At 62.6% G+C, this 26,720-nt stretch overlaps 1 protein-coding gene and 1 pseudogene across 4 annotated transcripts; one reads left to right on the top strand and one right to left on the bottom strand.

The window, feature by feature from the left end:
* Positions 1 to 1,065: 1,065 nt before the first annotated feature.
* Positions 1,066 to 23,031, top strand: Cacna1h (calcium voltage-gated channel subunit alpha1 H). 4 transcript variants are annotated; one of them, XM_071605833.1, is made up of 33 exons: positions 1,066 to 1,172; positions 1,259 to 1,392; positions 1,553 to 1,650; positions 3,266 to 3,425; positions 4,441 to 4,750; positions 4,868 to 4,960; positions 5,077 to 5,866; positions 7,257 to 7,699; positions 8,972 to 9,123; positions 9,809 to 9,994; positions 10,471 to 10,588; positions 10,676 to 10,831; positions 10,963 to 11,053; positions 11,162 to 11,370; positions 12,258 to 12,680; positions 13,070 to 13,170; positions 13,256 to 13,379; positions 13,457 to 13,525; positions 13,624 to 13,808; positions 13,998 to 14,124; positions 14,203 to 14,328; positions 14,407 to 14,496; positions 14,604 to 14,796; positions 15,394 to 15,411; positions 16,525 to 16,676; positions 17,277 to 17,386; positions 17,543 to 17,676; positions 17,903 to 17,977; positions 19,183 to 19,257; positions 19,745 to 19,866; positions 19,937 to 20,360; positions 20,485 to 20,645; positions 21,292 to 23,031. In XM_071605833.1, exons 1-33 carry the CDS (start codon positions 1,080 to 1,082, stop codon positions 22,336 to 22,338), a joined length of 6,789 nt encoding a protein of 2,262 aa, XP_071461934.1. In that variant the 5' UTR covers positions 1,066 to 1,079; the 3' UTR covers positions 22,339 to 23,031. The 4 variants fall into 4 exon arrangements, with proteins under 4 accessions (XP_071461934.1, XP_071461933.1, XP_071461935.1 ...); XM_071605832.1 differs by lacking the exon at positions 15,394 to 15,411 and having other exon boundaries at positions 14,604 to 14,823; XM_071605834.1 differs by lacking the exon at positions 15,394 to 15,411 and having other exon boundaries at positions 21,292 to 23,030.
* Positions 23,032 to 23,174: 143 nt separating this feature from the next.
* On the bottom strand, positions 23,175 to 26,720 carry LOC139702965 (tryptase gamma-like; annotated as a pseudogene).

Genomic DNA, 26,720 nt, shown 5'->3' with positions numbered 1-26,720 from the left:
CTTGGCCATCTGTGTGACAGCAAGGGCACTCCTGTCAGTACTGCAGTCCTGCCTGTGGGTGCACCCTTCCTGGTGCAATTCCACCTACTACTTCACGAAGCCACTGTCCCTACCAAGTCACACACACGGGCCCCGTGCAGCTGGGGCAGAGTACCCAGGGAGGAGGGCAGGGCTGCCCTGGACTTTGAGGAAGTTCCCTGGTTTGGAGCCAGCACAGGGTCCAGTGGCCAGGGGGCAGCAGCTGATGAGGGCTAAGTGGGGGGGCTGGCCAGGGGGTCATGGGACAGTGACCTGTGAGGGGGCAGTGGGGTGAGGCCAGGGGGCAGTGACCCACAAGGGAAGCCCAGGGACACTGAGGCTCAGAGGCTAGTGGCTACCTGCCAGGAGATGTGAAGCCAGGCTGAATCTGGAGCCTGGCCTGGCTGTGAGGGTGGATGCCCAACCCCTGTGGCTGGGGTCGGTATTGGGGAGGTGGGGCTGCAGGCGAGACCTGGCTTCCCCACTGTGTCCTGCAGGTGGTCTTTTAGAAAGCTACTCTAGGTCCGGGTCTCCCATGGGAACTCCCTGCTAGCTGGCTCTCTAGTGGTCGCGGCCCTGGGTAGGGGGCACAGGGAAAGCCACCAAAGTTGGATGGGCCAGGCCTGGGGTGGGCTATTGGGGTGGGGGTTCCCCTACCCTGGGTCCTTCTGGCTGTGGGCCACCCTGCCTGCGGCCCCCCACAACCCGGCCACTGTGGAGGTTGGCCAGGCCCTGGAAACCCTGGGAGCCTCCCCCACAGAGGCCTCAGGTAGCATAGCTGGCTGGCCACAGGGCCCCTGTCCAAGGAGTTCCTGAGGAGTCAACTGGGGGGCAAGGCAGCAGCAACAGATTCTCCCCAGAACTATGGACTCCAGAGCCAGGGAGCCACCTGGTGGCCCCTTCTGGAATGGACAGGCATTCTGGTGCCAAGTGGCCAGGGTGGCCCTCCCGCGCTAGGGACATGGGGGTCCAGGATATGCCAGGCTGGCCTGCGGGTGGGCAGGGGGGGCTATTCACTGCACGTGGTCCTTAACGCCAGCACATGGTTCGAGCACGTCAGCATGCTGGTCATCATGCTCAACTGTGTGACCCTGGGCATGTTCCGGCCCTGCGAGGACCTGGAGTGCCGCTCGGAGCGCTGCAGCATCCTGGAGGTGGGCGGGCGGCAGGTGGGCGGGCGGGCCCTGGGGCGGGGGCGGGGGGGGGGGGGGCAGCCCGGCCTGACCTCTGCTCCCACCAGGCCTTCGATGACTTCATCTTCGCCTTCTTCGCTGTGGAGATGGTGATCAAGATGGTGGCCCTGGGGCTGTTTGGGCAGAAGTGCTACCTGGGCGACACGTGGAACAGGCTGGACTTCTTCATCGTCATGGCAGGGTTGGTGGCCGCAGCCACGGGGCTGGCTGGTACTGGGTTCCCCGGGTGGCAGCCAGGGACAGGAGAGGTGGGTGGCCCGGGTCATGGGCCTCAGGGCCCATTCTGGCTGGATTCAGGACCAGTGGCCTGCCTGCCAACCTCGGGTCTCCTGCTTCCCCAGTATGATGGAGTACTCCCTGGACGGACACAACGTGAGCCTCTCTGCCATCCGCACCGTGCGCGTGCTGCGGCCCCTCCGCGCCATCAACCGCGTGCCCAGTAAGTGACAGGCCCCATCCAGGGCTCTCTAATCCCACTTAGGCCCTGGCACTGGGAGCTGAAGGGCCACCCTGATGCTTGTCTGGGCCCTGAGGACTTGCCTCCTTTCTGGGGAGATCCAGGCTAGGACGTGATGGGCAGGCAGGTTCACATGGTCCTGGTCCCAGCACTGAGTAGCAGGGACTACTGTACTCTCTAGGGCATGACTGGAGTTGGTGGCCCCAGCAAGGGTACGCCTGCCCTAGGAGGGTGTGACAGTGGTGGTAGGGGACAACACCTCTAGATAACCAAGGTCACCAGGACCCACCAAAGGGCTCGTGGCTCAGGGTTGTACCTTAATTCCCATGGGTCAGGCTTCTACCGATTTGTCTGCTCTAACCTCCAGGGTCAGATAGGACTCCAGTGCTGTGTGGTATTGGGCAAGTTACTGAACCTCTCAGAGCCCCTCTTTCTCACTGTAATAGTGGAGAGAGTGAACCCCTCCAGGTGGCAAGGTGAGGGATGCAGGTGTGACTCCTCGCATGCTGCACAGCATCCTCTACATGCTCAGTCCACTCAACAGGGCCAGCAGCTCCTCCCCAGGCCACCCTGTGGGAGCAGTCGAATGACCCAGCTCAGTCCACAGATGGCTTCTGCTGGGTCAAGTGCCTTTGCACCTGTCCCACAGGGTGACTCTGCACACAGGACCGTGTGCTCCTCATAACAATTCCCAGGACGTGTTAAAGACTGTATTCCACTATTTGCCCTAGGTCCACTCTGACCCCTGGGTAATGTGTGAACTTTGAGCCAGTTGCTGGCCAGAGTACAGCCCACTGACTGTGTCTGTCTGTCCACTGTGACTCTGTTCCTTTCCCTGTTTTTGAGACTTTAGTGTCCCTCCTGGCTTGGACTCTCCCAAGACCCAGGGCTCATTCTGCCATTGCCCCCTGCACCTGGACCTCCATGACACCTTGACACCTCTCCCCATGCCCAACCACATGGCCCAGGGCTCTACCTGCAGCCTCAGCATGGCCCTGCTTACACCTTGAGGAACAGGGCATTGCCCCTCCTGAGGACCTATCAAGGGACCCTGAGGCCTGGGCTGACCCGCCTTCTGGTGCCCTGGGTTCGTGTGGCCTAGGGCTTCTGGCCTGCCTCCTGCCTTCTGTGCCTGTCCCCCGTGCCCCTCGATGAGGGGCTCTGAGGCTCTGCTGTAGCACGATTCCTACTGGGAATAGCCAGAGCTCCACCTGCTTGGAGCCCAAGAGGCAGCCCTGAGCCTGAGGTGCCATGCTAGAGGTGTGCGGTCAGCCCATGTGGCCAGGACCCTGCCATCCGAAGGGAGCAGGAACTGGCCAGCTCTCACCCATGGGGAGCTGCGGCCTGCTCCTCTCTGGTGTGGCTGTGACCCAGGAGTGTCCCTCGGGGCCTGCAGTAGGTCAGGTGGGGAACACCAGTCACCGTGGGACTAGCACAGCTACCCAGAGTACCCACATGAGCACACTGGACACAGTGGGAATTAGTAGCAATTTAGGAATTTGCTACTGTTCACAGTAGCAAAGCTCAGGCAGGGCCCGGGCCCAAGGACCCTCTAGGAGGACTCTGCTGAGCTGACCAGCAGCCCTGCCTCCCGCAGGCATGAGGATCCTGGTCACCCTGCTGCTGGACACGCTGCCCATGCTCGGGAATGTCCTCCTGCTCTGCTTCTTCGTCTTCTTCATCTTTGGCATTGTTGGTGTCCAGCTCTGGGCCGGCCTGCTGCGGAACCGCTGCTTCCTGGACAGCACGTTTGTCAGGTGTGCAGGCCCTGCCTCCAGTGTGAGGCCCCACCCTCCCAGCAGGCCTGCTCACAGTGGCTCCTCCCACCCATCAGGCCCCGTCTCTGTTGGCCCCTCCCACCCAGCAGGCCACACCCCCAATGCGAGACCTGCACCCAGCAGGCCAGAGGCTGGGAGTTGCTCCCTACCTGGAGGCCCCCTAGGTTGAACCAAGGTCCTGGCTTTGGGTTTCTCTCTTTGTTTTTCTGCCTGGGTTTGTTTCTTCTCCCTGTTCCTGTGCGTTCCCAACATGACATGGGAGTGCTGGTAGAGAGGCCCTGCAGGGGCTGAGCTCCCACTTACCTGTGGGTCACCCAGCCCTGCTCTCCTGGACCCCTGCAAGTTCTCTGGTGTGCCCAGGGCCATGGAGCCTGACCTCGAGGGCTTCCCCCAGCTTGTCCTGGAGTGCCCAGCCCTGCTCAGGATGGGCACAGCAGCTTTCCCATGCCCCAGGGGAGCTTGCTGCATCTGGGGTGTGAAGCATTTGTCATTAGAAGTCTGCAGTTCAGGAGGCCTGACTGGAGGAGCAGCCAGGCTCCATCCTGCCTCCTCCTTGTCTCCTTCTGAAGGACAGTCCCCCACAGATGCCACTATCTGCTTCTGACCCCTCATTGCCCTTCATAGTGGTCTGGGAGACCCTGGGGAGGTCTGGCAGGAAGAGAGGAGGGACCCACGAGGAAGTTCCAGTGGCCCCCAGAGTGGTTGAGATTCTCTGGCCCTCCTTCCAGGCCTGGCCATCAAGGGGAGGAGGGCATCAGGACAGCCCAGGGCCTCTGGAGCTATGTCAGGTGGGCTCATGGGTTCCCTAGCCAGGTCCTGACCATGCCCACAGCAGTGCCAATGGATGGCGTCTGCCTTTGCCCTGGGTGCTCACCCCACTGGCTCTTGCCCTGCGTTCTCTCTCCTGGGGGCAGGAGTGGGAGTCCCAGTGGGCTTCAGGCTCAGTGAGACCCAGGCACCGACCCAGCCGGGCTCTGGCCCCACTGCCCTGCAGGAACAACAACCTGACCTTCCTACGGCCGTACTACCAGACGGAGGAGGGCGAGGAGAACCCCTTTATCTGCTCCTCACGCCGTGACAACGGCATGCAGAAGTGCTCCCACATCCCCGGCCGCCGGGAACTGCGCATGCAGTGCACATTGGGCTGGGAGGCTTATGTGCAGCCCCAGGCTGCGGGCGCCAGCCATAACGCCTGCATCAACTGGAACCAGTACTACAACGTGTGCCGCTCAGGGGACCTCAACCCCCACAACGGTGCCATCAACTTCGACAACATCGGCTACGCTTGGATAGCCATTTTCCAGGTGGGCACTGAGGGTGTGGCCAGGGCCCTGGAAGGGCCATGAGGAGGGCATGGTGTTGACTGCTGGCTAGGGAGCTGGAGCAGGCATGGGCCAGGGTGCAGCCGCCTCCCTCCCCAGGTGATCACGCTGGAGGGCTGGGTGGACATCATGTACTACGTCATGGACGCCCACTCCTTCTACAACTTCATCTACTTCATCCTGCTCATCATCGTGAGTGTGGGCTGGGGAGGGGTGGGGGTGCAGGGCGGCCCTGCGTCCTGCCCTACCCCTAAGGGGAGGGTGTAGCTCGTGCCCTGGGAGTGGTGGTCACTCCCACCCTGCCGCAGGTGGGCTCCTTCTTCATGATCAACCTGTGCCTGGTGGTGATCGCCACGCAGTTCTCGGAGACCAAGCAGCGGGAGAACCAGCTGATGCGTGAGCAGCGTGCCCGCTACCTGTCCAACGACAGCACACTAGCCAGCTTCTCAGAGCCAGGCAGCTGCTACGAGGAGCTGCTCAAGTACGTGGGCCACGTCATCCGCAAGGTCAAGCGCCGCGGCTTGCGCCTCTACGCACGCTGGCAGAGCCGTTGGCGCAAGAAGGTGGACCCCAGCAGCAGCCTGCAGGGCCAGGGCCCCGGGCAGCGGCAGCGCCGAGCAGGCAGGTGCGCAGCCTCCGTGCACCACCTGGTATACCACCACCACCACCACCACCACCACCACTACCACTTCAGCCATGGCAGCCCGCGCAGGCCCACTCCTGAACCAGGCACCCGCGATACTAGGCTGGTGCCTGCCGGCGCGCCACGCTCGCCGCCCTGCCTGGGCCATAGGCCGCCTGACTCCGAGTCTGTGCACAGCATCTACCACGCCGGCTGCCACGTGGAGGGGCCGCAGGAGAGGGCCCGGGTCGCACACACTGCAGCTACCACTGCTGCCAGCCTCAAGCTGGCCTCGGGGCTGGGCACCATGAACTACCCTACTATCCTGCCCTCAGGCCTGGTTGGCAACAAAGGCAGCACCAGCCCCGGGCCCAAGGGCCAGCGGGCCGTGCCCCCGAGGACCATGGGGCATAGCCCCCTGAGCCTGGGTGGCCCTGGCCCCTACGAGAAGATGCAGCACGTGGTTGGGGAACATGGTAAGGACTCCAACACCACCCAGGGAGGAGGAGGGCACCTGGTAGCACCCTGGGGTATGGCCTGTGTACCCCGCACCTTGCCAGTCAGGGAGGAAGAGGGGCCCCATCTCTCCATCCCACGTGAAGCCCCATTGACAGGCCCAGAGGAGCAGAGTCTTTGCCCTGAGATGGCACTCAGCTTGGCAAGGAAAGCCTGGCACACCTCCCACGTCCCTCCTGGTCCTGGGGGACCATGTGCCCACGTCCATGGCCTGCCGTGGCCTGGGAGGACTTGTGGAGCCCCTAGTAGCTGGGAGCTGGTTCCTTTGCTGGTGGATAAACTGAGGCTTGGGCAGTGTGGGAGTAGAAATCAAGGTGCAGGGTCCCCAAGGATCAGGAGAGTATAGAGTCCCGCTTGGGACAGACAGCCCAAGGGGAACATGGGTCTTCCCGGGGAGCAGGTCCCCTGCCTTCCTGGAGGCTCTACCAGGGCCTATGTGGGACAGCAGGGGACACGTGCTCCAGCCCCTGCAAGGAGGATAGTGATGGAGGCCTTGCCTGCTCTGTGGGGGACGGCGACAGCTAGGAGGGCGACTGGGTGGGTGGGGAGCTGGTGCCACCGCGTACCCTGATGTCAGCAAATGGAATCTTAGGTGTCCGTGGGCAGTGCAGCTGTAGAGGGGACAAACTTGCCCACCTCAAGTGTCCCCACCCCAATGTGTGACAGGAGTGCCACCATTGGGGATGTGTGCACCCTGGTGTACACGTGTGTGCCTAGCTAACTTGTGACTTCCCCAAGTGCACCTGTGTGTGTGCAAAAATGTGTGCAGGTGTACATGTGTTCCCAGGTTTGCATGTGTGTGAGAATGTGCCCAGTTGTACACATGAATGCCCCCATGTGCACGTGTGGGTGTACAAGTGTGTCCAGGTGTACAGTGATGGTCCCCAGGGATATCTGAGTGTGCAAGTGCACACCCAGATACGTGTGTGCCCAGGTGTGTGCCTGCAGGTGCGTCTGCCCTATGTTTTTGGCTGCTGTCAGGGTGCCTCAGGTGGGTAGCTCACAGCAACAGAAACGTCCTCTGGGCTCTGGGAGGCCAGAAGCTGGCATTAGCATGGTGGGCTGCCTCCTGGAGGCCCAGGCACCACAGGCTGCTGGGGCTGGATGCTGGGTGGTGCCTCAGCCCCTGCCTGCTGCTGCACAGGACTCTCCCATGCGTGTTTTCCCTCTTCTGAGGATGCCAGTTGTCCAGGGCCCCCTCCGCTGTCTGCTCCAGGCCTCCTCAGAGGCCTCTTCCCACATGAGGCCCCATCACAGCCTCTAGCATCAGGACAAGGGCAGTCTTTCTGGGGCCCTGGTGCCCTGGGGTTGGCGCTCTGTGCAAATCTGACCCTGTCTGTGTCCCCACAGGACTGGGCCGGGCTTCCAGCCGTCTCTCAGGCCTGAGTGTGCCCTGCCCTCTGCCCAGCCCCCAGGCGGGCACACTCACCTGTGAACTCAAGAACTGCCCATACTGTGCCAGTGCTCTGGAGGACCCTGAGCTTGAGTTCAGTGGCTCCGAGAGCGGGGACTCAGATGCCCATGGGGTCTACGAGTTCACACAGGACGTGCAACGCAGCGACCGCCGCGATCCCATGCAGCCACCCCCAGCAGCAGACACACCAGGCCAGGGTGGTGTGCAATGCCGGCCACAGCGGCGACCAGCCTCCAGCGGGCCAGGCTGGCCAGGCCGTCTCTGGGCCTCCTTCAGTGGCAAGCTGCGCCGCATCGTAGAGAGCAAGTACTTCAACCGTGGCATCATGGTGGCCATCCTGGTCAACACACTGAGCATGGGCGTCGAGTACCATGAGCAGGTGGGGCCCTCGGGGGAATGGACGGGGTCAGAGCCAGGACATGGCCACTAGCAAGCCTCAGAGCTCTGCCTCCTTGAGGCTGCGCCTCTTCAGGCCCCAAGGGTCCGTGTGGTGGCCTCTGTAGCAAGGAGAGGTCTGCATAGCCTCAGTCCCTTGGGCAGTAAGAGTCAGATGCTCCTGACTCCTCAGGCTAGGCCTCTGCTGAGCTGTGGACATGGACTTCTGGCTCCAGCCCAGAGGTTCTCCCAGTCAGGGTGGGAGCCAGGAGACCACCAGAAAACCCCCAGGTCAGGGCACCCAGAGGCACTGAGCCCAAGGATATCCAACCAGCCAGCCCTTCTCAGTGCTTTCTGGGAGAGGCAAATGGCCCAAACCCTGGCCATACCCGCAGGGGCCCTTGGTGGCTGCAGCAGCCCCCATGAAGTGACTCCTGGGCCCAGGAGGAGGGGTGCAGAGGGCACCGAGCACCCCTCACCTTCCTGGGCACCAGAGCCCCTTATACAGCTGACCCTTGCCCTCAGGACTGAGGCCACACCAGGGCAGGAACAATGGGTCCAGTAGGGCAGGTGTCCTCCTGGGGTCCAGGGCCAGCTCCTGTTGCTACTGTGCCAAATCCCCCTTAGCAGCCAGAGTGGTCTTCTCATCCTCTAACATCTGGGCATGTCCAGTTGCTGTTTCCCAGAGTCACTTGGGGAAGTGCAGCCGCTGTTGGCCTTAGGCAGGCCCCAGGCAGGGTGCTGTCCCAGGAGGGCGGGACTCTGGGCAGCACAGCCCCCACCTGGAGGAGCTTCTGTGCACACAGATGTGCGCACCCACTCCACGGTCACACGTGCAAGGCTTGCCTGTATACACACATGCACAATCACACACAGGCTCCCACCCCAGCAGTGTGGCCTTGGGCTCTACAGGGGGCGTGGACAGGCTGCTGACTTGCTGCACCCAACAGCCCCCAGCCCCACACCCAGCTCTGTTCCCCATGGCCTGTGCCTTGTGGAGGGTCTGAGGAGGCCGGTGGCAGCCTGCACACTGAGCCGCAATCGCAGGAAGGTTGGGCAGGTCCTGGGGAGCAGAGAGTTTGTGGTAGGCTAGGCAGGTCTGCTGTCCACCTGGAGGGCACCCCTGGGGTGCTGTTTCTGTAGCTCACAAATGAGCAGTCTCTTGAGTGGATACATAGCCCTCAGTCCCTTGGGCCCTTGATGCAGCCAAAGCTGCTTGTCCTTCAGTGCCCAGAAGGACACTACAGGAGGCCCTGACCCTCTTCCCTGCCTGCAGCCAGAGGAGCTGACCAATGCTCTGGAGATCAGCAACATTGTGTTCACCAGCATGTTTGCCTTGGAGATGCTGCTGAAGCTGCTGGCCTGTGGCCCGCTGGGCTACATCCGGAACCCCTACAACATCTTTGATGGCATCATCGTGGTCATCAGGTGGGTGCGTGGCCACTCAGGCCAAGGGACCCGGGAAGCTCTGCTCTGAGGCAGAATCTTGAAATGCAGAGCATCATCCACAGGAAGGAGCTTGATGGTGGTGGTTCAGGTGGGCTGGGGCCCTGGTTACCTCAGGCTTTGGACAGTCCCTTCCCCACAGGCACCGTGGGCCACACATTAGGGCAGCTGTATCTCGGTGGGTGTTTAGCATCTGGAGAAGCTGGTCTCCGCAGGCCAGTTTGGGTGCTCAGTAGCCCTTCATCCCGATGAGGAAGGGCAGCTGGGGCTACATCATGCTCACCTCTGGGCGTTTGCTGTAGCAAGATTCAGTACTGAGTGGCAGGGGAATCTGAGGGTGACCTCGGCTCCCATAGAGGAAGCAGACCTCAGGAGTGCAGGAACAGGCAATTGGGAGCAGAGGAGCCAGTCCTGGCCACAGAGGTCAGGACAGGAGGCACGAGGCTGAGACACTTCTCTGACTTGCTGAGAGCCCAAGTCTCCTGGGAGCTCAGGAGCTGGGCAGCCTGCAGGTCCCATGGCCAGTCAGGCTGCTGAGCCCCTGGGCACCTCTGCAGCCCAGCCTGCTCCCAGATGTGTGGTAGAGCAGAGGCCATCCTGCCTCCGGGAAGAGGGCCCGGGGTCGGGACAGCCACACTGATCCGCCACCTGGCACCCTGGCCTGCAGCGTCTGGGAGATCGTGGGGCAGGCGGATGGAGGCCTGTCCGTGCTGCGCACCTTCCGGCTTCTGCGGGTGCTGAAGCTGGTACGCTTCCTGCCGGCACTGCGGCGGCAGCTCGTGGTGCTCATGAAGACCATGGACAACGTGGCCACCTTCTGCATGCTGCTCATGCTCTTCATCTTCATCTTCAGGTGGGCACCGGCCTCCCCCAGGGCAGCCGAGCTATGCCTGTCTCCACCTGAGCCCTCAGGAGTCAGCTTGTCACCGCTGCCTGAATTCAGGCAGCATGACTGAGCACCTACTGTGTGCGGGTGCTAGGGTGCCGTTCACAGGTGGGGGTTGGAGGTGGAGCCTCCAGGCAGATGAGGTGGGGACTGTGGATCATGCAGGCTCCTGGAGGGGTTGCTGAGTGCCTGCATGTGCCATCCTGGCCTGGGCACAGGGCTCGGAGAGGGTGGGCAGAACAGGCAGGCTGGTTCTTGTGGCCAAGCAGGGATAAGACAGGTATCCCAGGTCCTGGCCACTGCCCAGAGTCAGTGGCCTCAACTGTCCACCTTGGTTCTGGGTGTAGGTGCCTCCTAAGCCACAAGTGTGGGTGCCCAGGAGGGGGGTCAGGCACTGGGGTGATGGAGGGTCCCTGTTCAGTGCACCCCACTCCTGCCTTCAGCATCCTGGGCATGCACCTGTTTGGCTGCAAGTTCAGCCTGAAGACAGACACAGGAGACACTGTCCCTGACAGAAAGAACTTTGACTCCCTGCTTTGGGCCATCGTCACTGTGTTCCAGGTACACCCAGGGGCTTCTGAGTGGGAAGGATGGGCCGAGGGCCCAGGGGTCACGGGCTGGTGCCAGGCCTGACTCATGTCCCCCCAGATCCTGACACAGGAGGACTGGAATGTGGTGCTGTACAATGGCATGGCCTCCACTTCCTCGTGGGCCGCCCTCTACTTCGTGGCCCTGATGACCTTCGGCAACTACGTACTCTTCAACCTGCTGGTGGCCATCCTGGTGGAGGGCTTCCAGGCAGAGGTGAGGGCTCGGGCACCCTCGGCAGGCGGTCTCAGGGCCCTTCTGCCCATGCCCTACCCCCTCACTGCAGCCTCCATGGCTGAGGGCCCACCGAGGGAGCCTCACGTCTGCCTTGTGCGTGGCGGGTATAGGGTGATGCCACCAGATCCGACTCTGATGAGGACAAGACATCCACCCACTTTGAGGAGGATCTCGACAAGTTTAGGGTCCTGCCAGCCTCAGGTGTGAGGGGGTGTTGACCGGCATGGGGGCATCCCTGTCCTGGTGTGGTAGGCTGGGAGGAGTTTTTGTTCCTGGGATCTAGCTGCTCACGGGGCCCACTCCACCCAGAGATGAAGATGTCATCGCTGGTGGTGACCCCCAACGGGCACCTGGAGGGCCGGGGGAGCCTGCCCCCTCCCCTCATCATGCATACGGCAGCCACGCCTATTCCCACTCCCAAGAGCTCTCCACATCTGGACGTGGCCCATGGCCTCCTGGACTCACGCCGTGGGAGCAGCAGCTCTGTGGACCCCCAGCAGGGGGACCAGAAGTCTCTGGTAAGGATGATTGATCCCCTGCCCAGGCCCTTGTAGCACCTCCTGCCCTGAGACGAGCAAAAGTCCATGTGCCTCATAAAGCTCTGGCCACATAAGTCTGAGGGGCCAGTGCTGTGCTCTATGCGCAGGCAGGCAAACTCCACGTGGTCCCTGCAGGCTAGCAGAAGGCCCAGCAGGTTCCTATCCCAGCTCAAAATGAGAGAAAGCGGTCGAGCAGAGGTCACGGAAGGAAAAATGGAACAGGGCTGGGAAATAGGACTAGGGTCGGACTCAGGGGTCGCCACCAGCAAGGCATCCACTGTGTGTGGCCCGGGTGTCTCAGGCACTTTGAAACTCCAGGAAGTGCTGCCCCGTGGACGTGGCTGTGAGGGGAGAGCAGAGGGAGTGGAGGGGGCCGTGTGTAGCTAAGAGACATGGGGAAGGATTAGGACAGGATGGTGGGGAGCCACTCCTCCCCAGGAGGTAGACGGGGAGTGAGACTCAGCTCCTGCTTGGGGGTCAAGCAGCACAGCAAGCCCAGGAGAGGCCCCAGGCGTGGGTCTAGTTTTATGCCCTGAGACAGCAGCCAAGTCCCTCTGCAAGTACAGAAGTGACCCAGGGAAATGGTGCTGCACATGGCCCCAGCCCTCTGGGGCCCTCCTGCTGACCCTCACAGGACACAGCAGCCAGGGGCACCCGCCTGGGCAGGCGCTGGCATTTCTGAGCCTCCAGCTGGCTCAGGGTCTACATGAGAACACAGCATGGATGGTGTCCCTAGTCATCAGGGTGGCTCACATGTGTGACCCAGCTTGCTACAAGTGCCAGCCATTGACTGGCAGCCAGGGAAGGGCCCTGCCTGCCAGTGGGTGTGGGCCCAGTGCGTGTTCCCGCTCCTGCTCCGCCCCCAGGCCAGCCTTCGCAGCTCACCCTGTGCCCACTGGGGCCCCAGCAGCGCCTGGAGCAGCCGGCGCTCAAGCTGGAGCAGCCTGGGCCGCGCGCCCAGCCTCAAGCACCGCGGCCAGCGTGGGGAGCGCGAATCGCTGCTGTCTGGCGACGGCAAGGGCAGCACAGACGATGAGGCCGAGGATGGCAGGCCAGGGACCGGCTCCAGGCCAGGGTCCTCGCCCGGGCCCCAAGCCAGCCCACTGCGGCGCGCCGAATCCCTGGACCACCACAGCACACTGGACCTGCAGTCCCCGCGGCCTGCCGCCCTCCTGCCAGCCAAGTTCCACGACTGTAATGGGCAGACAGTGGCCCTGCCCAGTGAATTCTTCCTGCGCATTGACAGTCACAAGGAGGACACAGTTGAGCTGGATGACGATGTGGAAGACGTGAGTGGGCCCCAGCAAGACCCACAGCTGTCCCTGTGCCGTTTTGGGCCCATTGTGGGTCAGGGCAGCAGACTAGCCAGGGGTGGAGTTCAGCTCTGGGGATCCCAATTGGCCCCCTGCCCTTAAGGCCGGCCCTCCCTTGTGGTCAGCCACTGCCTGGAGCCCCCTTGGTGAAGCAGGCAGTGTCTGCCAGGCTGGGTGCCTCAGGGGCCCCACCAAGCTGGCCAGTGGACTCGCTATAATCACTGCCCATTGCCTGGGAGTGTGGGAAGGTGAGGCTCCTGGCAGACAGCAGGAGGGAGGGGCAGCCCCAACAGGCACCTGGGTGGACTGGCCCCCAGGAGGGACAAGGCAACGCCTGGGGTCTGAGGGCTACCTCCCCTCCCCAGAGCTGCTGCTTCCGCCTACACAAGGTGCTGGAGCCCTACACGCCCCAGTGGTGCCGCAGCCGCGAGTCCTGGGCCCTCTACCTCTTCTCCCCGCAGAACAGGTGAGAGGACAGGGGGGCTGGCGGGTGACCCCAGGGCCGCAGCTGCTGTGGGGCCCGCCAGCCACACTCACAGCCCCCTCCCCAGGCTGCGTGCCTGCTGCCAGAAGGTCATCGCGCACCGGATGTTTGACCACGTGGTCCTCGTCTTCATCTTCCTCAATTGCATCACCATCGCCCTGGAGAGGCCAGACATCGACCCCGGGAGCACCGTGAGTTGCCGTCGGAGGCCACTGGGGCAAGGCCGGGCAGGGCAGAGTGCGGCTTTCCCACCGGACTTTCCCTGCAGGAACGGGCCTTCCTCAGCGTCTCCAACTACATCTTCACAGCCATTTTCGTGGTGGAAATGATGGTGAAGGTAGGTCTCTCCACTGCCCCGCCCTAGCCCGCCCACTGCCAAGCCCCGCCCACAGCCCTGCCTGTGGGCCTCCCACCTAGCCCAAGTACCATCCCCAGGTGGTAGCCCTGGGTCTGCTGTGGGGCGAGCGTGCCTACCTGCAGAGCAGTTGGAACGTGCTGGACGGGTTGCTGGTCCTGGTGTCCCTGGTGGACATCGTTGTGGCCATGGCCTCCGCTGGTGGTGCCAAGATCCTGGGCATTCTGCGCGTGCTGCGCCTGTTGCGGACCCTGCGACCTCTGAGGTAGGGCAAGGACAGGAACAGGGATGGGAGGACAGGGGGCCACCAAGGGTGGAGGTGTGGCCTTTGAGGTAGGACAGAGTAGGGAGGATGGGGTGGGGCCACCACAGGTGTCCAGAGTGGACGAGGCGTGGCCCACCCCACCTGGTAGCCGCTGTGTGGCTCAACCACGCGTGCCCTCCACTGGGGCAGGGTCATCAGCCGGGCTCCAGGCCTCAAGCTGGTGGTGGAGACGCTGATCTCATCGCTCAGGCCCATCGGGAACATCGTACTCATCTGCTGCGCCTTCTTCATCATCTTCGGCATCCTGGGGGTGCAGGTGGGTGGGCTGCCGCCCAGGTGGACAGGTCTGGGGGCCACTGGGCGGGTGCCCCGGGTGACAGCCGTGCCCGGTCAGCTCTTCAAGGGGAAGTTCTACTACTGCGAGGGTGCCGACACCAGGAACATCTCCACCAAGGCTGAGTGCCGGGCTGCCCACTACCGCTGGGTGCGGCGCAAGTACAACTTCGACAACTTAGGCCAGGTGGGCGCGGTGCGTGCGGAGCCTCCAGGGCAGGGCTGACCACTGCGCGGCCCTGTTGGTGACCCATCGCACTCGCAGGCGCTGATGTCACTGTTCGTGCTATCGTCCAAGGACGGCTGGGTGAACATCATGTATGACGGACTAGACGCCGTGGGCATTGACCAGCAGGTGCGCGGGCTGGGAGGCCACAGAGGCCTGGAGTCACCCTTTGTGTCCTGGGGCTCCCGCCGTGGGCGTGGCGGGCGGAGGGCAACCCACCGCCTCGTGTGCCATAGCCCGTGCAGAACCACAACCCCTGGATGCTGCTGTACTTCATCTCCTTCCTGCTCATCGTCAGCTTCTTTGTGCTCAACATGTTCGTGGGTGTGGTGGTAGAGAACTTCCACAAGTGCCGGCAGCACCAGGAGGCTGAGGAGGCGCGCCGGCGGGAGGAGAAGCGGCAACGGCGGCTGGAGAGGCGGCGCAGGAGTAAGGCGCCCCTGGTGGCGGTGGCGGGTCGGTACCTGCACACAGGGCCGTGGCACCAGCCCCGGGGCCTGCAGCCCCACCCGAATGGCTCTGCACGTGGCCCACCTTGCATGGGGGCCCGGCCTCATGAGGGGCCAGCAGGCGTGGGCAGTTGGGGCGCCCACTGTGGCAGGAGGCAGGGTCCCCTTTCAAGGGACCCAGGAAACGGGGCGCCCCAGCCTGCACCTGCTCTCTAGGGACAGGTTCATCCCATGGGTCCCCTCTACAAGAGCCATCATGCCCCCTGAGAGTTTGGCCTGTGGCTTGGGAGCAAGAAGGCCCCCGAGTGTCCCCCACCCCCAGCAGGCACCTGACATTTCCCCCACTCCTGGCAGGTTCCCTGTGTCCCCCACCCCCGGCAGGCCCCTGACATTTCCCCCTCCCCCAGCAGGCCCCTGGCAGGTCCTTGGCATTACACCCACCCTTGATAGGCCCCCAGTGTCCCCCCTACCCCTGGCAGGGCCCTGGTGTTACCCCTGCCCCAGGCATGCCCCGCCCCTGGCAGGCCCCCAATGCCGCCCCCCACTGCGGCCCTCAGACGTCTCCTTGTCTTTCCAGGCACTTTCCCCAGCCCAGGTACCTGCCCTGCCCGCATGCTCAGCCTGCTAACGCTGGCCGGCCGTCACGCCGCATGGGGAAGGAACACAGGCTCGCTGGGGTCCCCCAGGGTGGGCACAGGCTAGGGCCAGGTGCCAGCGGGCGGGGGGAGGCTGTGGCTTGCTCTCCAGTGTCCATGCCGCTGCCCCCGCTCTGGCCTGTCCCTCTTTGCAGCTTGCATGTGTGTGTCTCTGCTGTCTCTTGGGGACAAAAAGTGTCCCCTGGCTCTGACGGCTGTGGCTGCTCCGTCTTCTGTGCAAGCTGCCATCCCCCTTGGCTGCCTTAGCTGAGCTGAGCTGAGCTCTCTAGTGACTGCATGCTAGACCAAGGAGCATGAGCCTCCAGGGTGGGGGGTCGCTCTGGTCAGCACCTGCTCTCCCTTGCCCTAGGCCTTCAGCCCCAAATTTGTGGTTGCGTGCCAAGGTGGCCCCGGGGCACAGGGCAGCCCATACCGTTCCTGCAAGAATTGGCAGCACTACAGGGCTGCTGTGGGCAGGGCACTTCGCAGACAGACCTTCAGGGGCACATAGAGGAGGCACTCCCCAGGGAGGTCCTGCCTTCCTGTCATGAGCCCTACTGACCTCAGAAGGCTGACCCCAGACCACTATCACCAGGTGCTCCTTGGGAGATGGCACAGGAAGGGACTTTACTTGTGGCCAGGGTACATCCCTACCTAGGCAGGCCCACGGGGTCTGGACTGGGAGATAAGGGGCTGCCCTGCCCAGCCTTTCATCCCAATGCTGGTCCGTGGCCAACATGGCCAGATCTCCTGCTGGCCAGCCTGAAGTTTCAGGAGGGCAGTTCTGGTGCAGGGACCCGGGTAGAATGCAGGAAGGCCGCCTCAACTTCTATACCCTTCCTGGGGGCTGTCCAGACCTCCCAGTCCAGGAGGCCGACCTACCCCAAGGCCTCCCTGCAATCCCAGCCCATGGACTCTCACAGAACTGCCTTTCTACAGCATGGGTCCCTTTCCAAGAGAACGCCCTCCTCTGGCCTCCTGCAAGCCCCCAAGGGGCCGACCAGGACAGCTGGGCCCTCCTTGAGCTGTCCCGCTCACTTGGTGCTGGCTGCTCACGACCCCTCTCCCTGCAGAGGCCCAGCGCCGGCCCTACTACGCTGACTACTCCCAGGCACGCCGCTCCATCCACTCTCTGTGCACCAGCCACTACCTAGACCTCTTCATCACCTTTGTCATTGGCCTCAACGTCATCACTATGTCCATGGAGCACTATGACCAGCCCAAGGTGGGCCCAGTGGCACAGCCGCAAGTCCAGCCCAGCTTTGCTGCTGTCCAGCCAAGGGTGTTCTTTAAATACCAGGCCCAAACCCACAGCACCTGCCCAGGAAAGCGCTTCCAGCCTAAGGCTGGCTATAAATGTCCTTGGCAAGGGATGGCCTGTGCCCCTCATGCTCCCTGCACCTGTGTCTCCGGCCCCTAGTTGGGGTGTAGAATGGCAGAGCCTTCCAACAGAAGCAGCTTAGCCTGAGGAACATGCCTTGCTGTGAGGCTGGGCACAAGGGCGTGGTGGGGCGAGGGCCTGTGTCCCCCCCAGACTTAGTGGCCTTACCTGGGTGACGCTTCCCAGGCTTCTTAGGCACCCAGGTCAGCAGAGCTGGGGCCACAGTGGCCAGGCGCAGTTGCAGGCCCTGCACGCTGAGAGGGCCCTTACTGTGTCAAGCTTCAACTGTGTGCTGTGCTAGAGATGGGAGACCTGACCGCCCAAGCACATGCTGCAGGGTGTCCTGGGGCTGGGGCCTCATGACCGCAGGAGGCCACTTGAGCAGGTAGAGTCGGCAGGGGCGACTCAGGGCCTCTTCAACCAGCTTGCCCCTCTGTCCCCCAGTCGCTGGACGAGGCCCTCAAGTATTGCAACTACGTGTTCACCATCGTCTTTGTCATTGAGGCTGTGCTGAAGCTGGTGGCCTTTGGGTTCCGGCGGTTCTTCAAGGACAGGTTGGTGGGTCCCCTAGCAGCCCTGAGGCACCCTGGGTTTTCTTGGAGTCCTGGCTGTCCTGGGACAAGTGCAGGTGGCAGGCAGGAGACTCCTGCCCTGGCCCTGAGTGGGCTCTGGGGTGGTGGCTGTGCTCAGCTGCGCCCTCTGCTGGCCAGGTGGAACCAGCTGGACCTGGCCATCGTCCTGCTGTCCATCATGGGCATTGCCCTGGAGGAGATTGAAATGAATGCCGCATTACCCATCAACCCCACCATCATCCGCATCATGCGTGTGCTCCGTATCGCCCGTGGTAGGTGTCCACCTGGGGTCCCCTAGACTGTCAGTAGAACCTTCTGATGGCCTCTGAGGCCTAGACAGAGCAGGATGGGCCACTGACAGGTCTGAGTCGCCTGAGATGTCTGCAGCTAACGGGGTAGTCCTGTCTTCCAGACAGGGAGCGCAGGGTCGGTGTCCAGGGTCTTTGGATCATCGGGTGGGGGTCAGCATGACTGCTAACACTCAGCTCCTGACCCTAGTGCTGAAGCTGCTGAAGATGGCCACAGGCATGCGGGCCCTGCTGGACACTGTGGTTCAAGCCCTGCCCCAGGTAGGTCAGGGTCTGGGCACTACCTGAGGGTGGGCATTGTGAACTCTCAAAGGACAAGACCTCGGGGAGGGCCTGGCTCACCGTCCCCCTCCTCCCTCACATCCATGTGTGTAGCTCAGCTGAGCTGGAGGAGGGGTGCAGGTCACCTGCTTTCACCTGTCTTACGGCAAGAGCAGTGACCAGTGCCTTCCCTGACCAGTGTACTTTCAGAGGTCAGGGGCCACAGAGCCAGGGAGGGGCTGAGGCCAGTGGGGACCACGGTGAGCCTGATGTGGGTAGAAGACTGGCCCAATGTCCACAATACTGTACCCACAGTCCCACCTGTCCTTTCTGGCCTCAGGCTGAAAGGTACCAGTTGCATGGCCCTGTCTACACAGAGTCCAGTCCCCCTGCTCCCCCTGGCCATGGCCCAGCCTACTGGCCATCCACCCATGTGCCCTGCCCTACAGCTGATGACCTAGTGCCCAGTTGCCTGCCTCCTCACCCAACGCCAGCAGCCACCCACTCCCCTGTCTCCCCAGGCTTTTTCCAGCCACCTCCCCACCGTGTGCCCGACCACCCGCCCCACCAGCCCTCCACCCCCACCATCTTTAGCAGCATGTTTCATCCCATCTGAGTGACATGCTGGTTGGTGCTCTACCCTCTGCCCAGCCACCCATAGGGACAGGAGGGAGGCCCAGGCCTGGCCACACCCAGCCTTGTAGGGTGCTGGAGCAGGTGCTGAGGTGCCAGCCGTTCAGAAGCTGCGGGGCTGCACAGATTCTCCAGGAAGGCAGGGACAAGGCCTCTGGTGGCACTCCTGTCCACTGAGCCTTGGCCCAGGGCCCTGCCATGGGGACCCCAAGGCAGAAGTGGCCCCTGCACAGTGCAAACAAGGGCCCTCAGCAATACCCTCTGGGCCTCAGGAAGAGCACATGCTAGGAAGAGGGTGGACAGCCCCAGGGCAGCGGCTCAGGGGTGGACAGTTGGGCGAGCAGGGTGGGCATGAGCTATGGAGGGTTAGAGACTGGGGGACAGGGAAAGGTCAGGCCAACTCGGGAGGGGCCCTGGACCTGGGGCCAGAACGGGAGGTCCAGGAGACTCTAGGGCCAGGAGGGTCACAGAGCTCAGGACGGGTCCTCACCCCACCTTGCCTGGGCCGAGTGCGGGAACAGGTCCACGGGCTGGGCCGAGGGCTGACCTTGTTCTGCTTCTCTCTCGTGTAGGTAGGGAACCTTGGCCTTCTTTTCATGCTCCTGTTTTTTATCTATGCTGCCCTGGGAGTGGAGCTGTTTGGGAGGCTAGGTGAGTGTGGCCACGCCACCTACTCCCTGCTGGGCACCACCAGTCCCAGGGGGTCAGGAAGGCTCCCTCTTCCTCCACCCACACAGGCCTGCAGCTGGCTCAGGATCCTAGCCCCAACCCAGGCAGGCCACAGACCCCTGGTGTCCTTCCCCACTCTCCCACTGGCCCCTTGGGCCTTCACCCCGTGAGGTCAGCACTAGAGCACGTGCACAGGTGGCTCACTCTGTCCTCCAGAGGTGGCCCCAGGCAGGACTGCACTTGGGCCTTAGCACACACCAACCAGCTGACCCCCTGTGGCTGCCAGGAAGCAGGTGCTGGCAGTGTGTCCTCTGGATTGTCACTTAAGACTCTGACCCAGTCCGAGCCAGGGCAAGTGGGGACCCTCCAGATCAGCCCCGTCCTTGCTGAGCCTGCACTAGCTGTCCTGCCAGTGCTGGGAGGCTGTGGTGGAGGCTTCCATGCTGACGAGCAGGGTGTCCCCTGACAGAGTGCACTGAGGACAACCCCTGCGAGGGCCTGAGCAGGCACGCCACCTTTGCCAACTTCGGCATGGCCTTCCTCACGCTGTTCCGGGTGTCCACCGGGGACAACTGGAATGGGATCATGAAGGTAGGGCAGGAGCTGCCCTGGGTGGGGCCCGGGTGGCCAGGGACAGCGCAGTGACTGGCTGCCTCCGCAGGACACACTGCGGGAGTGTGCGCGTGAGGACAAGCACTGCCTAGGCTACCTGCCGGCACTGTCGCCCCTGTACTTCGTCACCTTCGTGCTGGTGGCCCAGTTCGTGCTGGTCAACGTGGTGGTGGCCGTGCTCATGAAGCACCTGGAGGAGAGCAACAAGGAGGCCCGCGAGGACGCCGAGATGGACGCCGAGCTCGAGCTGGAGATGTCGCAGGGGCCCCCCGCCCGCCCCTCACCCCCAGAAAGCCCAGACACAGGCCCAGATGGCCCCACCCTCTTGGCCGTGCGCAAGGTGTCTGTGTCCAGGACACTCTCACTGCCCAACGACAGCTGCATGTTCCGGCCCGTGGCACCCGCCGCGGCCCCCCAACCCCACCCCCTGCAGGAGGCCAGGATGGAGACCTACGCGGGCAGCACCCCCTCAGGTGTGACCCCTGGGGGGCCAAGAGGACGGGGCTGGCAGAAGGGAGGATGGGGTTGGCAAGTCGCGGGTGGGGGATGGCGGGGTTGGGGCACAGGACACCTGGTTCAGCTGCGTCCCTGCCCCAGGCTTGGTCACCTCCGCTCACTCGCCGCCCCTGGAGCCTTCTGCCTCCCTGCAGGTCCCATCAGCCACATCCCCACCTGCCAGGGGCAGCGACCCTCAGTGTACCCTGTCCCCCCGTGGCGCACCCCACTCCCCCAGCCTCAGTCGGCTGCTCTGCAGACAGGTAGGGACCCTCATCCCGCAGGCCTGGGGGGGCTTCATGGGGTTCCTTCTCCCTTTGATAGGTGGTGCTGAGGCCTAGGGTGAGCAGGTGCTGTGTCCTTAGGCTCAGATTGTTCCATCTGCCCCTTGGCAGACCTCAGGGCGTCAAGCCAGTGGTGGTTTCTGGTAGCACAATGGTAGACCCCAGCTTATAACTGCAGAGCTGGTCACAGGGCCCAAGAGTCGTCCTCAGGCAATAGCCTTGGGCCCTCACGGTGGCAGAGTGCCGGCTCCTGGGTCCTAGCTGTGCCTGGCCTGCCAAGGCTGACCCACAGCCCCTACCTGTTCTCCCCAGCTCCTGTGGCCAGCAGGAGAGCCCCTTGCTGCTTGGGAGCTCTCGGGGTATCCCATCCTCCTGGTGTCTAGATGGGCTGTGAGGCCTGGGCCCCACCCTGTGCCCCACCCTGTGCCCCTCAGCACATCCTGGACCCTGTGCAGGCTCTGCCCTCCGGAGCTCAGGCCTCCAGGGCTTCCCCTCCACTGGTGGCTGCAATGGATGGCTCCGGTCCCTCAGAGCCTCACAAATCCCTGCTCACACCAGCAGCTCCCTGCCCCCTCATCCTGCTGGCCAAAGTCCCATTCCTCACCTTGAACTGGTGTCTCTGCAGGAAGCCATGCGCAGAGAATCGCTGGAAGAGCAGGCTGATGGCCGTGGGGACAGTGCCCCGGGATCCACAGAGTCTTTTGAGAAGAGCCCAGCCAGGCAGGACTCCCTGGGGGGCCCCCCACGGTCCCCACCCTGCTCCCCACGGCCTGCCAGCATTCGCACCCGCAAGCACATGTTCGGACAACGTTGCATCTCCAGCCGGCTGCCGGCCCCTAGTGGAGATGAGGCTGAAGCCTCAGACCCAGCTGACGAGGAGGTCAGCCACATCACCAGCTCTGCCCAGCCCTGGCCCTTGGCCTCAACTCACAGCCTTGCAGCCTCCCCGGTGACCTCCCCTGTGGCCCGAGGGGTGGCAGGCAGCGCGCAAGACCTACGCAGGTTCTGCAGTGTGGACGCCCAGGGTTTCCTAGACAAACCAGGCCGGGTGGACATGCAGAGGTGGCCCTCCATGGAGCTGGGTAGCGGGGACAGCCACCTGGATCCCAGGGAGGTCAAGGCCTGGGTCCCTGAGCTCGAGCCAGCCCTGGGGGCACGCAGGAAGAAGAAGATGAGCCCCCCCTGCATTTCTGTGGATCCCCCAATGGAGGATGAGAGCTCTACCCGGCCCCCTGCAGCAGAAGGTGGCAGCAGCACCCTGCGGCGCAGGACCCCATCCTGCGAGGCTGCCCTGCACAGGGACTGCCTGGAGCCCACCGAGGGCCCAGGTGCAGGAGGGGACCCTGCAGCCAAGGCGGAGCGTTGGGGCCAGGCCTGCCGATCAGAGCATCTAACTGTGCCCAGCTTTGCCTTTGAGCCACTGAATGTGGGGGGCCCCAGTGGAGACCCTTTGCTGGACAGTGACCACAGTGGGACCCCAGAACCCACAGCTTCCTTCTCAGGGGCCACAACATCTCTAGAACCCCATGAAACAGAGCCACCCTTGCCCTCTGGAGATGCCCCACAGAAGGACCAGGAACTATACCTCACAGTTCCCCAAACCCCGCTAAAGAAAGCAGGGTTGCTCCCAGCCACCCCTGCCCTGGGTGACAGTGCAGATGGATCTGTGTAGCTGGGGCTGATGCACACAGGGCTTTGATCCTGGGACTGGGAGCATCCCACAGAGGGGCGCCCAAGCAGGCTGTGAGCAGACCCCAGCTTGCCCCTGCTGTGGACGGAGGGGCCTGGGAAGAACGTCAGAGCAGGGAGAAGGGTGGACACCCCTTCTCCACGCGTGGGGAGCAGCCTCTGGGTCCCACAAGCCTCCACCGTGCAGATTCAGTTTGGGGTTTTCCTGAGTTTTGCCACCACTGCCCGAGGTGCTGGGGACAGGAGAAAGACCGGCAGCTCCTCGACGGAGGCCCCCAGCTCTAGCCTCGCAGTCCACGTGACTGTGTAGGGAACACGCTTGGACCTCTCACCCTGAGGCCACTGCAGCCAACCCCACCTTTGCTCAGAGTCTGAGTCCTTATCATCCTTTGTCACCTCCAGTGCACTCCGTCCCCATGTCACTCCCTGCCCCATCCCCTGAGTGTTCCAGAAACATCCCCGGGACTCTGGGAATGGCCACGTCACCAGGGAGACAGAAGCCGCGCAATAAGACACCTGACCCTTCCCCATTGGGCCCTGTACATCCAGGATTTTTGGCCTGGGGATTCAGTCCTTTGTTTTGTTCCCTTTGTTTTATAAATCCAGGTTAAATGTTGCAATAATCTGATACAGAAAACTCAGCTTCTTAAGGGAAAAGGGAGGGCCGGGAACAAAGCAGAATAAACACTAACTTATTTAAGAGACTTCCTGTTGTGTCAGAGACAAGTCCTGGAGCTACCAGGGAGGGGCGAGCCAGGTTCTGTGCAGCCAGCACTTGGCCAGCAGCAGCACCAGGAAGACCAGGAGAAAGAGCCCAGCCAGGAGAGGGGAGTCCTGGGTTTCCCAGCCCCAAGGACCCCAATTCTGGGGTGAGGAATTCACATGGGGATGTGGCTGTAGGCCCAGGCCCATCAGGATGGATGCAGCCTCGCCCCAGCGGACCACGCCAGCCTGCAACCAGGTCCTATCCACCTGGCAGGCCTCCGGTCATCCTGGAGGGCAGAGCAAGGTGAGGGCCAGTGGTGGTTGGTGGGGAGTCTTGCTGGACTCCAGGCCCCAAGCCCTCCACTGTGCCCTAGGCCCACCTAGCAGGGTATGCCAGCACACAGCACACAGCATGTCTGACCTGATAGTGCTGCTATCCATGCTGGGGTAGGACTGGCTGCAGGTCTCTGTGTCCACCATGCCTCCTACAGGCTGTATGGGGGCCACAGAGGCTCTGGGGATGGGGCAAGTTCGGGGGAGAATGGAGCACCAGCCCCCACACTTGCAGAGTGGGCAAGGAGCTGGTTCCTTGGTACATGCACCAAGGTTGGTGGGCCAATTCCCCTCTTCCCGCCATGGTCCAGAGGATGTCAGGGGGCTCCTTGCCTCCCTCCTGCATGTGATCCCAGCCCATCACTCAACACCCATCCCAGGGTGGAAGTCAGCTGAGACCTTGGGGAGGCAGGCAAGATCTGGCTGCAGGGGGTCACAAGGGTGACCAGTTGCACCAAGGCAATGTCCCTTCTAGACCCTGGTGGTCCAGGAGAGTTGGAGTACAGGATAATTCACCTCATGGTGGAGACATTAGGAGACAAAGGTCTTCAGCTCTCCCAGGTGGACCTGGTAGTCACATGTATTCAAGGACCTGGAAGGGTGGGGTGGATGGGTGTGGTGATACCCCTCCTGTGAGGGCAGCCAGCTGCACAGGCAAGAAGTCCGTGTCCAGCCCACCAGACTCCACCCCATCAGAATCCATGTCCAGCTCATCCCCCTCAGGCTTCAGGTGTGGAGGATTGACGGCATCTCGGGCTCCTGCTGCCTGAGCTGGAACATATGCAGAGGGGCAGACTGCAGATTTCAGCAGTGGGGAGAGAGGGAGCCACTCTCCCCTCCAGGTATACATAGACATGCAGAAGCTTCTTCCTATTGGCTAGGGTCAGGAAACTTCCAAAGTCAGTACCAGTCTGGTGGCCAGGAAGGCCTCAGAGCCCTGGGGCTGCCTGCTGCCATACCATAGTCCCCCTTGTTGCTGACAAGGACAGGTTCCAGGCTCAGAAGTGAGTCAAAGGTCAAGAGGAGTCCTCTGCACTGCCAGTGTGCCCACAGGCCTGGACATTCACACTGCCCCCACTCACCCTGGACACACCCAGAGAAGCTGTGGGCAGCAGTGAGCACCCACCACAGCAGAGGCTGGTCTACCATGGCCTCACCCCAGCCTGGGCAGCATGGCCCCTCACGATTTGGTCCCTGAATCTAAAACCTGAGACTGTCCACACCCTGAGCCAGAAGAGAAGGGGTGGCTGTTGGCTCTCCAGAGGCCAGCGTCCTGCCTGCTACCGCTTCCCCACTGCCCCTCCCATCTTCCAGGGGGTCTCCCTCTTACAACTTCAGTTCCCCACCTGCTGGGCCCTCCCTGGAGAAATGACACCCCAGAAGCCCATGTGCTGGTTTCTAAGTACCATGATCCACACATTGTAGCAGGGCCCCTTGGAGTGACAGGGGGCTGGACCAGGGCAGGCACCCCGGGAATCAAGAGGGGCTCAGAATAATAGGAAATAGGAAGACCCAGGTAGCGGGGGAGGGAGGGAAGGCTGGTTGACCAAGCAGGGCTGAGAACTAGACAGAGGTGGCATCACATTAACTGGAAACTGTGCCGAATGCCCCCAAATTCTGCGCTATATCGTGGTTAGAGTCTTCTTGCGTAAGTTTCCCCTCAGATGTTGGTAAAGGCTAAGTCCCTGAGGTCAGCATGCAGGGTCCTCCCTGGCCAGCTCTGGGTCAACTTGAGCTTCCACCTAGTGGCAGCAATAGATGACAACGTGGTCAACCAGTGAGACGGGAAGCTGGTGCAGGCTGGTGGGAATGGCCCCTGCCCAAGCAGGAAAGTCATTGAGGAGGAAGGGGACAGTGTAGCTGATCCAGAGCTGGTGGTGCCTCTGAGCCACAGCTGTGCTGTGAGGCCAAAAGTATCTGCCAAAAATACAAACTAACCACCAAGGGGAGAGAGGCCCCTTCACAGGGCAGCTCCCAGCAACCCCTCAGCCAGGACACCCAAGTGCATACTCCAGCATGTGGCCTCCCTGGGCCTCCAGGCACCACCTGTGACAAATACCCTGTCCCCCCTGAGCTTTTCCCACCAGTCCTCCCCTCCACTCCCCACACACCATTTGAGGACATACCTGGCTGCAGAACCTGATGGACACCTTAGGGACAAACGGAAGACAGGCCTGTGATGAGGGAAGGGCTGTCAGCACGGCAGGCCCAAGAGATGCCCTCCAGGCCCCAGGGTGAGGCTGGGGTGGAAGTCCCCATCCCAAGCTGAAGCCAAGATCCATCTGGCCTGGCAGGTGGGGCCAGAGCAAATGGGCTGGTTGCCAGTTGTCCTCCAAAGCCCAGGGCAGGGTGAAACCAGCCACAGGCCATAAACAGCAACTGAGAGGCACAGCACTGCCCAGCCCCAGCCTGCCTTGTCCCTCCAGGTGCCCCTCAAGGGGGAACTTACACAGTACCCCCTGACCCTGTGCGCTGGCCCAGGCCTGATGGCCAAGGAGCACACCAGGACCTGAGAGGAAGGGCTCAGCCTCCTGAAGCACCACACTTCCTGCTGGGGCTGCTGGCTCTCCGGGCCCCCAGGACCAGGCATGTGGAGCCAGGACAGTCCTGGGCTTCCCGGCCCCTAGCCCCCTAATTCTGGGGTGAGGACCCCGTTCACATAGGAATGTGGCTGTAGGCCCCAGGCTGGTAAGGATGAACGCAGCCTCGCCCCAGCTGACCAGCTTTAGCTCTGTGTTTGGTGGCAAGTACAGCAGCCCCAAGTGACCAGAGAGTACTGGGTCCACCAACACCAGCCAAGATGCAGACATCCCCCAGCAATGCCACCATCCTCACACCTAGGCTGGGACACACACCAGGCACAGCAGGAGGCCACAGGTCTGAGGACTGTGGTGTCTGCCCACTGCAGGGACAGGATAGTTGACCCTGAGGCCTGGACCTGTAGGGTGGTGGGGGACAGCCACACACCTGTGTACAGGGCAGGGAGTGGGGAGGAGCAGAACAGGGCTCCACCAAAGGCCGCACCTGCTACTGTATCTCCATGTGGACACTACCCCAGGGAACAAGCTTAGTGACACAGAGAGACCACACAGGGACAGGATGGGACCCGGGCATCCCTGCAAACCCAGACTGTGGATTGGGTCCTTGCCACCTTCTCCACGAAGCCCTCCCTGGATCCTGCAGCTCACACCTCCCCAGAGAGCCTCTGGGAGCCCTGCCTTTGGGGTTCTCCTCCTGAGACCCAGAAGCCTGGGGGAGACAGCTCAGGACTCCATGATAACCTGCCCTCCAGGATGTCCTGTCCTCACATCCTTCCTCGGGTCCCAT

The sequence above is a fragment of the Marmota flaviventris genome, chromosome 19, assembly GCF_047511675.1.
Source record: "Marmota flaviventris isolate mMarFla1 chromosome 19, mMarFla1.hap1, whole genome shotgun sequence".
NCBI lineage: Eukaryota > Metazoa > Chordata > Mammalia > Rodentia > Sciuridae > Marmota > Marmota flaviventris.
This window is presented reverse-complemented; position numbering and strand designations above follow the sequence as displayed.